At 43.8% G+C, this 13,882-nt stretch overlaps 1 protein-coding gene across 1 annotated transcript in view; it reads right to left on the reverse strand.

Moving 5' to 3' along the window:
- Nucleotides 1-13,882, reverse strand: part of LOC137432192 (echinoderm microtubule-associated protein-like 6) — a 352,018-nt gene that overhangs the window by 60,325 nt on the left and 277,811 nt on the right. Inside the window, exons 13-18 of the mRNA XM_078781400.1 lie at nt 12,135-12,253; nt 10,588-10,774; nt 10,292-10,397; nt 10,091-10,184; nt 6,350-6,450; nt 5,357-5,559 (exon numbers count right to left, since the gene is read on the reverse strand). Of these exons, the coding sequence (XP_078637526.1) occupies nt 5,357-5,559; nt 6,350-6,450; nt 10,091-10,184; nt 10,292-10,397; nt 10,588-10,774; nt 12,135-12,253 (810 nt within the window). The remainder of the gene's footprint in view (nt 1-5,356; nt 5,560-6,349; nt 6,451-10,090; nt 10,185-10,291; nt 10,398-10,587; nt 10,775-12,134; nt 12,254-13,882) is intronic.

Below are 13,882 nucleotides of genomic sequence, written 5' to 3' on the forward strand. Positions count from 1 at the left end.
ATGATAAAGGGATCGGGAGACAATATGGGGAGAGAGAGGGAAGCGCACAAGCACAACATTTGAGAGCAGGGACATCGGGAGATCTGTGGGAGGGAGAGGGCTTGGGGGGAGGGAGGGAGAGGGCTTGGGGGGAGGGAGGAGGCGTGGGAAGGGGGGGGGGGGTGGGAGAAGTATTCATACATAGGTTATGACGAAACTTGGTGGATGAGTTGGTTAGGTGACAAAAACAAGTTGATTCAATTTTGGTTCAGGTCCGGATGCAGATGCGGCCGATCAATGGGATACAAAACATAAACTGTTAAACCTGGCGGATGTATGCGCTGTGTCGAGTGCCGTTATAATTACCTCCGTTACCGAAGGTGGGTGAAGGTTATGTTTCCATCCCTGTTTGTCTGTCTGTTTGTTTGTGAACAGGATATCTCAAAAAGTTGTGGACGGATTCGGACAAAATTTGGTGGACTCGTTGGGTGTGTGACGAATCGAATCGATTTCGGTGAAGATCCGAATCAGCATTCGAGAGTTTTTTAAAAATTGTAAATTTATTCTTCATCATTGAGTGAAATGGCTAAAACGATATGTAGCATAAAATTTCAAAAAGTAATGGATGACTTAAGCCAAAACTATGTGGATGAGTTGTAGTTGATGTTGATGTTGGTGGGTGTTGATTTAAGATGAAAAAAATTCTGTCCTGGATATAGCTGAACTTCCTCTTCAGATGCTCCTATCAAGGTGAATGGTAAGTGTTCCATGACACTCCTGATGTGAGTCTTATAGATGGAAAGGTCTTGAGGTGTCGGGGTGTGATAAATTCCGTTCAGAGTGTCCAGTGTTTGCTGTGCTCTTGTTGCCATCAATGGTGCTGGACACCGACATCTATATATATAAAACACAGTTTGTGTGTGTGTGTGTAATGTTACCGATAGACTCCTAAACGGAGAGGCTTACGTGCTTGATATTTGACATAGACATGGCCATTGAGCGTGGGACGAACATGGCCGAACTCAAAATATTTGACGATCCATATTTTTTATTCATATTTACCTCAGCGCATTTCAGCGAAGTACCCGCTAATCTCAGCAGGTTCCAGAGCAGCTCGCTGATTCGCTCAGAGCGATCATGTGATGTTCCATCCCGTCACACGTCACTTCACCTTTTATGCGATCGTGTTTTGTATCGATTTTGTGCGATATGAATTAAATGTCTTTGAAACAGCTGTGAAACGACTTTCCACAACCCTTCCGTAACCGATTGGAGCAGTTTCTTGCCGCACAAAACGAGATCCGCGAAGCGAGTTGGTCGAGTCATGCTGACCAAGATGGCGACACGGCGGCTTCACTTTTCACGGAGTATGAGCGTTCTATATATTTTCAATTCAGTGCGCCCGTGATTTGTGGCATAGACATGACCATTGGGCCTTCACGGTGTAATTTGTGCGAGGCTTTTGTCCGAGTGAGCTTGAGTCGAGAGGGCGAATGTACGGGTTGGGAATGTACGGGTCTCCCTTCCCCCGCCCGGCAACGCCGGTACTGGAGGAGGTCACAGGATCGGTGAGTCTCCAAAATCCGCTTCGTGCTGTTGCGAATATGCAGGACTATGTCCGATTGTTGTGCTGCTCTCCGACCATGAGAACTGCAACGTCATTGTTGACTGGCCATCCCCTTCCCTCCCCCTTCCCCCCTCTGTCCCCCCTTCCCTTCCCCCTCCACCCTACCCCTCCCATTCTCCCCTTCCCCTCCCCCCTCCCTTTTCCCCCTCCCCCCTCTCCCTTTTCCCCCTCCCCCTGCCCCTCCCTCTCCCCCTCCCTTTCCCCCTCCTCCTCCCCTTCCCCCCTCCCCCCTGCCCCCTCCCCTTCTCCCTTCCCCCTCCCTTTTCCCCCTCCCCTCCCCCACCCTTCTCCCCTCCCCCCTCTTCTCCCCTCCCCCCTCTTCTCTCCCCCCCCCGTTCCCCTCCCCTCCCCCGCCCAGCAATGCCGGGTACTTCTGCCGGGTCCCCCCTCCCCCTCCCCCCTCACACCCCTCCCTCCTCCCATCCCTCACCCTCCCATCCCTCACCATCCCCCCCTCTCCCCCCTCCCCTCCCCTCCCTCCACCCTCCTCCCCTCCCCCCTCTCCCCCCTCCCCCCCGTTCCCCTCCCCTCACCCTCCCCAATCCCCCCTCTTCTCCCCCTCCCCCTCCCACTCTTCTCCCCCCCCCCCGTTCCCCTCCCCTCCCCCCCGTTCCCCTCCCCTCCCCTCCCCCGCCCGGCAATGCCGGGTACTTCTGCTAGTCATCAATATTATAGCTCGCTCAACTGCCAATATGGGATTTTGCTTGTATTAGTCAGGTTCACTATGTTTTTTCGTTCAAAATTTTGGTAGATAAGCAAAACTATACATTTCTGGAATACTCAGAGCATGAGGAATCCAAAAATTAATGTTTGCATTTGCTGTCCTGGACGTTTTTGTCCTTCCCCCACCCTCCTCCAATTCACCATCAAAAAACCCAAATTTCTTGAGCAGCGTGCCACAATTATTTCGTCACAGATAAAGAACACAATAGGATGACTGTGTTCGCCAAGATTGTGGGCTCCAGTCAACCTGCACTCCCCTCTACGGTCTCGGCAATCACAGTCATCACTGTCCTGAGTGTCATTTTCGCAAAGGTGTCTACGCAAATGTAAACATTAATTTTTGGATTCCTCATGCTCTGAGTATTCCAGAAATGTATCGTTTTGCTAATCTACCAAAATTTTGAACGAAATTATATTTGTTAACATAGTGAACCTGATTATATGTATCATAATCTGCTTATGGGTAAAATTAGAATTCGCCTATCAAACCCAATTAAGACTCACTCTGAAAAAACCCATGAATTTAACTTGTGGTATTCCTATTCCATTATATTTACAATATTTTGTCATTATCACTGATTGTGGGCTCCAGTCAACCTGCACTCTTTTCCACATTTACGGTGTTTGGTAGCTTTTCATCTCCACTCATACATCCTAAGTCTACTAACACACTTCTGTTCCATTATCCTGTCCGTATGTCCTCACAATTATGATGGTGCTTGTCCCAATTCCAATTACTAGGGCGTGCCCGTACGTGGGTGCAAAAAAACATGCGTGCAAACAACAACAACAAAAAAAAACTTTGAAACCACGTGGCAGTAACGACCACAGAACCCCCCCCCTCTATTTACATGAAATGGTTTGGTCCATTCGCAAAGCCAAAGCGAACGGCTTGCGAGTACGGTAGAACCCCCCCTCTATTTACATGAAATGGTTTGGTCCATTCGCAAAGCCAAAGCGAACGGCTTGCGAGTACGGTGACCATACCTTGGGAACCACTTGTCCGATTAATTTCAAACCTTGAAAAGGCACATCCTCGGGTCCCCAGCAATATACCTGGCAAGTTTCAAGTATATCGGACCCGTGGTTGTCGAGAAACAGCGGTCACAGACAAACACACACACATACACACAGAGATTACTGGAATTATAGATAGATTATGGTGCTTCCCTCCCCCCCCCCCCCCCTCCTCCAATTCACCATTATTACCCTGCGCTCGCAAAGCGAAAGGCAGGGTTAAGCATTCAGGTCCGTCCGTACGTCGTACGTGCGTGTCTGCATTTTAAAAATTCATTTTCTCGGCAACTGTTGGTCCGAGTGACATGAAATTTTCACCATAGGAGGGCCTCCTCCTGTAGAATATTTTAGTGAATATTATGATGTCATAGGTCACGTGTAACGGGCGCCATCTTGGAAAAAACAAAACATTTTGCACCTCTATATATCAAAAACCGCTGCACAGAAATAATTGAGACAGGTCTCATTGCAAAGAACTCGCCATGCGGAATAACATATGTGAATGATGACGTCATATGTGCAGCCGTTATGACGTCATAATTCGACAAGTAAAAAACTTTATCCGATCAGGATGAAATTTCTTGAGCATCTTCTTGGTTTAAATTGATGCAGAAATAAAATTATAATGACGCCATAGGTCAGGTGATTCGGACGCCATATTGTTTTGAGTGAAAAACCACTAAAATCCAATTTTCTCTTAAACGACTGAACAGATCGAGGCCAAACTTTGCAGGCAGAATCGCATACCCATGACGAACAAAAAAACTCATTGAGAATGACGTCATGCATCACATGGTTTTGGAGTTATGACGTTTTTAAGCATAAACTTTTAAAACCAAGCTCCTCCCTCATTTGTGATCCTGTCGAGGGCAAACATCACAGATGTGTTCAGCATATCAGTCTACTAAATTCACCTTTTGGAATTTGCGATAGGTCACGTGGTTTGGCAGATATAAGTGATTAAACGAATTGTTTTTTTTTTTTAAGTATAACTCTTGAACCGCTTCATTGATCGACGAGCAACTTTATATTGTAGTAGAGGTAATGGTGTAACATGTGTGCAAAATTTCAAGATGATTGGATGTACGGTCTGGAAGTTAGAAGTTGTTATTGCGTGAAGAAGAAGAGTCGTCTAGATTTGGCATGGAATTAATTATCACACTGCAAATGATGAGCAGGCAAAGTACGGAGCGACCTCACGGGGTCATTTTGACCTCAAATAAAATTCTGATTTCAGAATTGTCAATCGCTGAGGTATATTAACACACGACCAAAACAGATTTGGCGAAATTCCGACGATTTTTGACGAAAATATAACATTTGTGTCCATTTCAGTAAAGTAAAGTGTGTGCCGTGTCAGCATTTAAAAAAATTAAACGTGGCTCATTGTAAATAACTCCATATGGGGAATAGGTGTTGTTAACAATGACGTCATTGGTGCCATAATCACGACGTCATAATTCGACAGACAACGCTTAGTCTGATCAGTTTGAAATTTATTGAGCATAATCTATGCAACAAATATTTAGAGAATATAAATTTATGATGTCATTGCTCACGTGGTCTGGCAGCCATATTGGATAAAAAAAAAAAGAAACATTCAAAAATAGAAGAGTTGGCTCACACCAAGTTGACTGCGCAGGGTAAGTATTCTATGAATACCATCTAGTTTGTCTAGCTGTTCCCTTCTGCTCCAATATTGCTGTGTAGGCCTCCAACCCCTCTGTCATTGAGCTCTTCCATGAGCCTTGATTACTGTAAGAAAATAAAAAGCACTCAAAACAAGTCTAATGGGAAAAGATTGGGGTGATAAAGATCAAATAGGAAAAGGGTGAATGAATGTGCATCATATAATAGTTCAAAATATATGGAATGTATGTAGCCTTCACACAGGTATCAATTAGTGAATGACCGAGTGCTAAAAATAAAATCCGTTCAACTTTCTACCATCATGACGATAATATATTTTCCTACAGTAGGGGGGGGGGGGGGGTGAGGTAGTTGGGATACCTTCTCCAAGGCATGCAGGCTGAAAATGGGCCCGTCGTGTGCTTTTACAGTGCGCAGAAGTGCCACACCACGCCACACGTACACATCCCCACTGGCAGCACCGGAGTACGAGAGATCATCAGAGCGCCCGTATACAGCACACAGCATAGTGTCGCAGCGTGCCACACTACCAACTTCCCCTCTACGCCAAGTCAGGCCTCCACCTGTGCGGAGGGATATCAAAAGGGCAACCGTTGTAGGGCAGGTAAACATGTATTGTGCAAAGTGTACCAATAAGGATGAAAGGGAGTCTGAAGTGCAGGAAAAAAAACCATGCAAATATGGGAAGCATATATTGAGGCACAAATTCATGCTGATAATTGGATGATATGTTAAATCACAGCTATTTTCTCTTTATTATGCTGCATTTTGAAAGAAAGATACAAGGGAATTGAAATAGAATATAAGGATATAAGATATAAGGGAATATAAGGAAGATAAGGGAAAGATATAAGGGAATATAAGGGAATCCCCCCCCCCCCCCACCTTCCCATGCCTCCTCCCCCCAAGCCCTCTCCCTCCCACAGATCTCCCAATGTCCCTGTTATTTGCTGTTCTACTTGTGTGCTTCCCTCTCTCTCCCCATCTTGTCTCCCGCTCCCTTTATTGTATAATTTGTGTGTCCGTTTTTTTTTTTGTGATTGATGTTTACATATTACACGAGCTTCTTACACGAGCCTCGATGTTGTATCCAAAAAAAAATAAAAAATTGTTGTTATACTCAAGGTAAACTTAAGCCTGAACTTACATCAGACAAAATTCCCCTGAAACCAAGCGATTAGAGTGGCCATCCATGATGCAAACTTGCAACATGAACCTGAGATTTGTGGGTCTCGGCTTGTGCCTATTGTCTCGTATTTTTAAGAAAGAATTTTTTTTTGTAATCACTTTTACTTATCACATAATTTATCTCCAGGAACCATCAAATAAAATGGTGCTAACGATGAGACTCACCTGTAACCTGCCAGAAGCGAATGTGTTTGACACCGACTGTAAGTAGTCGATCGGCATTGTGTGGGTTCACTTGGACAAAAAATATCTTGTCTCTGTGGCCACTATTAAGGGATATGGAAATAAAAATAATGGTAGTTTTTACAATAAGTATCAACATCTGCAATGATTTATGTGTCAAAAGAAATAATAATAAAAATATATTAAAAAATCATAATAATTTTTAATAATAAATAATAATTTATTATTTTAGAAATAATAATTTTTATAACAACTTTTTATAATTCTTAATAATAAAAAGCAAGAAGACGTCAAGCAGAGCACAACACTTGCAAAATCCACCCTCCCCCCAAAAAGGTTGCCATTGATCCAGCAAATTTCCACTTCATCAAGATTAAAATTGACGACCTTGATCATAGCTTGGGTCAATAGGATGAAAAGTGACAATTTTTCAGATGAAAATTGATTATTTTAGAAGTTTGACCTATAGTTGACCTTTGACCTCAAAAATAGTTGGTTTCCCAATTCAGTGAGGCACTATTATGCAAATGCTGTTAAATTTTCAAGTCAATCGGAATAAAATTGATGATTTTTGAAGTTTGACTTTGAGTTGACCTTTTGATCTCAAAAATAGTTGGTTTCCCAATTTAGTGACTCAACATGCAAATGCTGTTCAATTTTCAAGTCAATTGGATGAAAAATGGCGATTTTAGAAATTTGACCTCCAGATGACCTTTGACCGCAAAATCAATAAGTTTCTCAATTCTGACGACTTCTACAACTAGGTGAAGTCTCATGATGATCGGTTCAGAATTTTAACCTGTAGGCGAGTGACAAACAGACAGAATAACAAACTCAACCGACCAATATACTTGAAAAAAAATCAACCATTCTCAGAGAGCCTCCTCAGCGTCGACGAGTCTGGCATTTCACTCAGGCCAACTGGCATGGTCTTCAAGCAGCCATCAATCATCTGGACTGGTCTCCCATCTCTACCGCCTCTGACATCAACTCATCCTGGGAATTCTTCCAAAGTAAACTGCTCTCTCTCATGCACAGATTTATCCCATCTCGTCTTCAGTTGTCATACCCTTCCTCCCGTCCATGGTACACGGAATCTTGTGGTGAGGCTATTGCCCAGAAACAACTTGCTTTCGTCTCCTGGAAAGCAAATCCAACGGAAGGAAATCTCATTTCCTTTCACAAAGCCCGAAACAAGTGTGTGTCCACCCTCAGGAGAGCCAGGAAACAATATCTCTCCGTTCTCAGGACAGAACTCTCTTATCTGTCTCCCTCTTCCAAATCCTGGTGGCGTCTGGTCAAATCTGTTTCTGGTGTTTGTTCCCCCTCCATCCCCTCCCTCACCTCAAACGGCCACACGGCTGACTCCGCGCGTGAAAAAGCTGAATGCCTCAACTCTGTGTTTGCCTCTAAATCTTGTGTCCCAAACCCATCCCTCTCTGTACCCACCGTACCCAGTCGTACCCAGCTGCTCCTGGACTCTGTGTCCTTTCCTCCTGACAAGGTGGAAAAGTTTCTGTCAACCCTCGACTCTGATTCTGCAACTGGACCTGACGGCATCAGCCCACGGGTCCTAAAATCTTGTTCTTCCGCTCTTTCACTCCCTCTCTCTGTTCTCTTCACACTCTCTTTTGCTCAAGGTCATCTGCCATCTGCTTGGAAATCTGCCAACATCACCGCTTTGCACAAAAAAGGTGCAAAAACAGATCCCAGCAACTACAGACCAATCAGCCTTCTCTCAATTATCAGTAAAGTCATGGAATCCATCATTGCTTCAGATATGAAATCTTTCCTCTTCTCCAATGGCTTGATCTCTGATCATCAATTTGGTTTCAGACCCGGTCACTCTACTCTGGACATGCTGCTTCTGCTTTCTCAGCAATGGATGGAGGTCCTCAATGCCAAACAGGAAATTCGAGCTGTCTCCCTTGACATATCACGTTCCTTCGATACGGTCTGGCATCCCGCCCTGCTCACCAAACTCTCCTCTGTTGGTATCCATGGAAATCTCCACGCATGGCTGGTGGACTTCCTCTCTAGTCGTAGTCAACGTGTGGCGCTGAATGGGTTTCTCTCATCTCCTCTTCCTGTTCAGGCTGGAGTTCCCCCAGGCAGTGTTCTGGGCCCTGTGCTTTTTCTGGTCTTCATCAATGATCTCCCCGACTCTCTTGAAAATCCTCTCTATCTCTTTGCTGATGACTCTACTCTCTGTCGCTCCATTCTTCATCCCTCAGATCGACAGTCTGCAGCCTCCTCACTCTCTGCAGACCTGGACAAAATCACAGACTGGGCAAACAAGTGGAACATGTCTTTCAATCCTGACAAATCTCACACTCTTACAATGTCTCTCTGAAAAGACCGACTGGACAACCCTCCCATCTACTTTCTGAATAATCCTCTCCAAGAAGTTCTGTCACTCAAACTTTTGGGTCTCACTATCTGCCATGATCTTTCCTGGGAAAACCACATTTCAAATCTGGCAAAGCCAGTCGCCGACTGGGCATCCTCCATCGTGCGAAGTCCTTCCTTGGCACACCTGAGCTCCTCACCACGTACAAGGCTTCCATCCGCAGCTCAATGGAATACTGCTCTCCCCTCAGGGCTGGTGCTCCTGCCTCACACCTAGCTCGTCTTCACGCTGTTGAAAGCAAAGCATTCAGAATCATTGGAATCTCCCGCGATGAAGCTAACTCCAAGGGCCTTTCACTCACTCACCGCAGGCAGGTTGGTGGTCTTTCCGTCTTCTACCGACTCCTCTCTGGCCTTGCCCCCCCAGCTCTCTCTGGGCTCTGTCCCGCAAATATTCCTACAGGTCGCACAAGATCTGCCTGCAACCCTCTTATGGTTAAACTGCCAAAATCAAGACTGTCTGCTCACCTTCACTCCTCTTTTCTCCCGCCTCTGGAACAAACTCCCTCACTCTCTTCAATCCCACTCCACCCTCCAGAGTCCAGGTCTTTAAAACAGCTGTTCACCACCATCTCTTATCTTCCCCCATCCAAAACCTTGATCTTTTCTATCCCCGATAATTTCACCCCAATTCCACTTTTTGAAATACCAACTTCTGACCTGGAAGTCCTTGGTGTCCTTGTGTTTTATACTTCTCCCACCCCCCACCCCCCCCCCCACCCCTTCCCACGCCTCCTCCCCCTGAGCCCTCTCCCTCCCACACATCTCCCTGCTCTCAAATGTTGTGTGCTCTCAAGTGTTTGTGTGCTTCCCATTCTCTTGTCTTCCGCTCCCTCTTTTTATATATTTTGTTTGTCTGGTTGATTTGTTTGTGAAGTAAATGTCATGGGGGGTTCTGGAATGTCAGCTCTTTCACGAGCCTCGATTCAGTATACAAAAAAAAAAATCTTCGATTTTGCAAGTAAAAACAATAATGAGTCAAAAGAATAAGTCAAAAGAACACCATGGTCGATGCACCAGCACAAAAAAGGCTCTTTACTACATTGGCAGCTACCCCAATCTCCATTGCTTACGTATTGGACCTGCTGAGTAATTAATGATTCTGTTTCACACAAGCGTAAGATGGTCACTATGCATCACCTTTCAATTTGTTCTGAAGTGGTCATTTAACCATTGTAATGTCCATTAGCCTATCCTAATCTTATTAGTCTATCCTTATCCGAAGTGTAACAAATGCATCATGAAGATGGTAATGATGAGAAAACAAATAAGGAATCAAGAATTCCAAATACAGAAGAGATGATCAAGTACAACCGTGCTGAAGCAATCTTCTCGCCCCGTTTCCACTCCCACATGACCACCAGGTTCTCATTGCTTACTCCGACACTCACCAGCCGTTTGCCATCCGCTGGGAAGGAGAAATTACATTTTATTGAAAGTTATAAAAGCCTTCGAGTTCATTATCACAATAACTCTGGAAATGTTACACTCAGTGTATGGACAACCTGGACCTACCAGAAAATGCCAATGCGCATACTCCATGGTGATGCTCGCCCCGAAGGATGGACAAAGGCCTCAATGTCTCAGTGTCCCAAATGTGGACCTGTGCGTCTCGTCCCACCTAAACAACCACATTAGCATGAGGTGCTCCCTAATAGAGAAAGATGGACTAAATGTGCAAGAAATGGATAATTTTCATGGGAACAAAAATCTGAAACTACCTGAAAATTTTGGCTCAATCTTCTCATTCACACACTTGTCCTCAAAAACAATGCCCCCACCATATTTCCCTTTAAAAACAGCCATAATACCTGCCCTGTAGCAGCATAGTCCTTGGCAGGGTGCAGTGCCAGGCACAAGATGTCGTCATCATGACCGAGGTAGAACCTCTGGCTGTGCGTGTGGCGGTTGTAAACAACACCCACAGCTGCCACGTGGTAAACCACTTCTCCTGTTTGTGTGTAAAACAAGTTGTTTCTGCAGTCTGAACCACGGTACCTGCCAAAAGAAACCTCAGGCTTTTCTTCCTCTCAACCTTTTTGCAACACAGAATGTGGACAACCTTTCCCTTTTATGTCACTGATTATTCCGAATGTTTTGGTAACTTTATATCGGTGATGGAAAAAGAAAATAAAGTGCTTGTAAGTGAGAAAATGTCGCAGTTATAATGTGAATTACAAAAGCTAGCACCAACAATTACTAGAACTTGATTTGTAAAACCAAAATAAATCCTCCTAACAATAATTCAGGCCTGGGTAGCCTTAGGACAAACACATTGGGTGAGGTAAGTTCATACTGCAAGTTTGGTATGATTTCACAAAAGGTTGAAGGAGTAGTTCAGTGACAACACAGGACAACGCAGACAAGGAGCTGCGTCCATCCGTGTGTGTGTTTGCCACATGAAGAAGAAGAAGCATGACCTCATGCTTTAGTGATTCCTGCGGTCGTAGAATAAGAAATATTGTCCTGATGGAAAGCTAATAATCAATTTTTTTGGAAGAAAAATTGGTGTCCGTTTTTATCTTAAGGTTTCAAAAGCCCTTTTTCCAGAATTGAAGATGTGGGAATGGGAGCATAATGCACTGTTTCCAATGGTAATATTTATTATTATATGGCAGCAAGAACCCTTTGGAAGGCCATGGAAGGAGCACACAAAATTAAATGCAGTAATATTTAGCGAAGCAATCAAAAAATTTATAAAAGTACACAGAATGAGCACACAAACAACAACTACAGCCACAACGGCAGCAGCAACAACAACTTAGTGTTGCAAAAAATAATAAACGTTTTCCCCTTGCTTTACTTCATTTGACATCCTCATTGAGACTCGCCGATGGACATGCTATATGTTTGTGATGTTTGATTAAAAATTAAACCAATCAGCGAAGGGATGGGCCGGCATGCAGAGTGTTTCTGAAGCAGCAGTAAGAAAACAAAATTTAAATATGTTTGGAACATCTGTACCTTTTATCACATTGGTATTTATGGATTATATAATTTTTCTCTCTTTTGTCACTACAATGTATTATTGTTGTTATGGAAAAAAATTTTTTATACAAATGCTGTAAGTTTAAATTTCTGCATTGTTCCAGTTTATTTTCTTTAAACAGTCAGGAATAGTGAAAGTAAGAAATGAGCCAAACTCGAACTTCATGAAGTAAGTTTGTGCAGACTCACACAAGTTTGAACTGAAAACAAACATTGATCTCTAAAAAATTTGCTTCGTGAACAGAAAATGTTGTGCAGTTGAACGTTTTCTTAACGTCGTCGGTGAAAGCGGAAAATGAGACTAAATTCTTTTTAGGACAGGGTCGAGCATTTTTTTAGGGCATTTTAGGGCATTTTTTTTAGGACAGACCCATGAACAAAGTGGAGTCGAAGAGAGTCACTTGGTGGTCGTTCACATCGCTGGCTTGCACATATCTGTCCTTTCTCCTTGCCCTGCTTCTGAAGCCGCTGTAGGTCTTCCTTGTACACCTGGAGGTGATAAATACATAATAATTGCTCGACCTTAGGTTAAGCTAATTTCAGTTTTGCCACCGACTTACAAATGCAACCTTGTTATTATTCGTTGCAACTCAGCACAGTCCCAACGGTCCAATTGACTATCCCAGAGGAAGGAAGTATGTGCTACAGAAGTGGTGGTTTATACAAAGGCTGTAACTTTCAATTCCTGCATTGTTATAGTTTATTTCCTTTAAACAGTCAAGAATACTGAAGTATGAAAGGGGCAAAAGTCAAACTTCATGAAGTACGTTTGTGAAGACTCACACAAGTTTGCATGCAAAGGAAACCGCCGCTGATTGCATCATTGCTGGGAGCGAAGCTGCACCGCGGAAGTAGCGCCCCCTCGAGGTTAGGGCAGGAATTGCAATTTGACCAGGTGTTGGAGATAGCTCGCCTCCTCTTCACGAACGACACCGTGGGATCTTTAATGTCCACCCACTAATATTGGTGGATGGACCACCCAGTTGCATGTCCATCCGAGGGACGGCACACACATAGATACCTAGTCCAGTCTGCAAGGCTGTAGACCCACCCCCTTCCTTCCTGTGCCTCCTTTCCCAAGCCCTCTCCCTCCCACAGATCTCCCGATGTCCCTGCTCTCAAATGTTGTACTTGTGTGCTTCCCTCTCTCTCCCCATCTTGTCCCTCGCTACCTTTATCTTATGTTTCATGTGTGAATTTGTCTTTTTGTGATTAATGTTAGCTCTTACACGAGCCTCGATCTTGTATACAAAAATATATATATATAAAAAAAAAAAAGTTACCAGGCTGACATTTTATAGCTGGGACGAGATTCTAACCCAGGCTAGATGGCTCAGAGGTGAGTGTGCATACCCCTAGGGCCTAGGCTCTCCTGCTAGCAAAATAGCGAACCTGCAGTAGATCTTAAGTCCTTCAGTTTGAAAAACTAGAGAGTTCAGCGAGCACCCTACTTCACACAATCTTGACAAAAGGACGTGGAAAGGGCATTTTAAAGACAGTCTTTGCATTTTGCACTAAACAAACAGCACTGGACGCCACCATATTAGTCTGAATGTTACTTTGATCTCCCAATTTCTCTGCCTTAAGGACACGAGATGGCGTAAATGCTGAACCTCACAGTTACTCTGTCTGCCGTCAGAGCATGAGATGACATAAATATTTTATAAAATACTGTTAAACAAAAGGTTTTTGTTAGTGCCAAGAAGGCGATTTGTGTTCTTCAGTTCAAGTATATAATTCAATTGAAATAAAATATAGTTTTAAAAGCTGTAGAACTTTTTTCGGGGGTTTATCACCATTGATGCACCATCTTTTACACCAACTTATTTAACAGGTTAAATGAGTTATTTATGCCTGGTGTTTGTGTCCTTTATGACATACCTAACCACAGTAAGTTTCCTGTTTGGAATGACGTCCAATTTTGTTTGACTGCTCGAGAGGCAGACATTAGAAGAAAAAAAAATCACACCAGTGTCCAAAGGAAGTGGTTCAGTTTGGCATTTTGAATACGAAATAGGCAAAGCCGAGAAACGAATGAAACCCATTATAATTACCCTTTAGAACCTTTTAGAACCCTTTAGAATTATTACACTTTATAACCTTTAAATATTACCTTTT

The sequence above is a fragment of the Myxine glutinosa genome, chromosome 1, assembly GCF_964187855.1.
Source record: "Myxine glutinosa chromosome 1, kmMyxGlut1.1, whole genome shotgun sequence".
Classification (NCBI taxonomy): Eukaryota; Metazoa; Chordata; class Myxini; order Myxiniformes; family Myxinidae; genus Myxine; species Myxine glutinosa.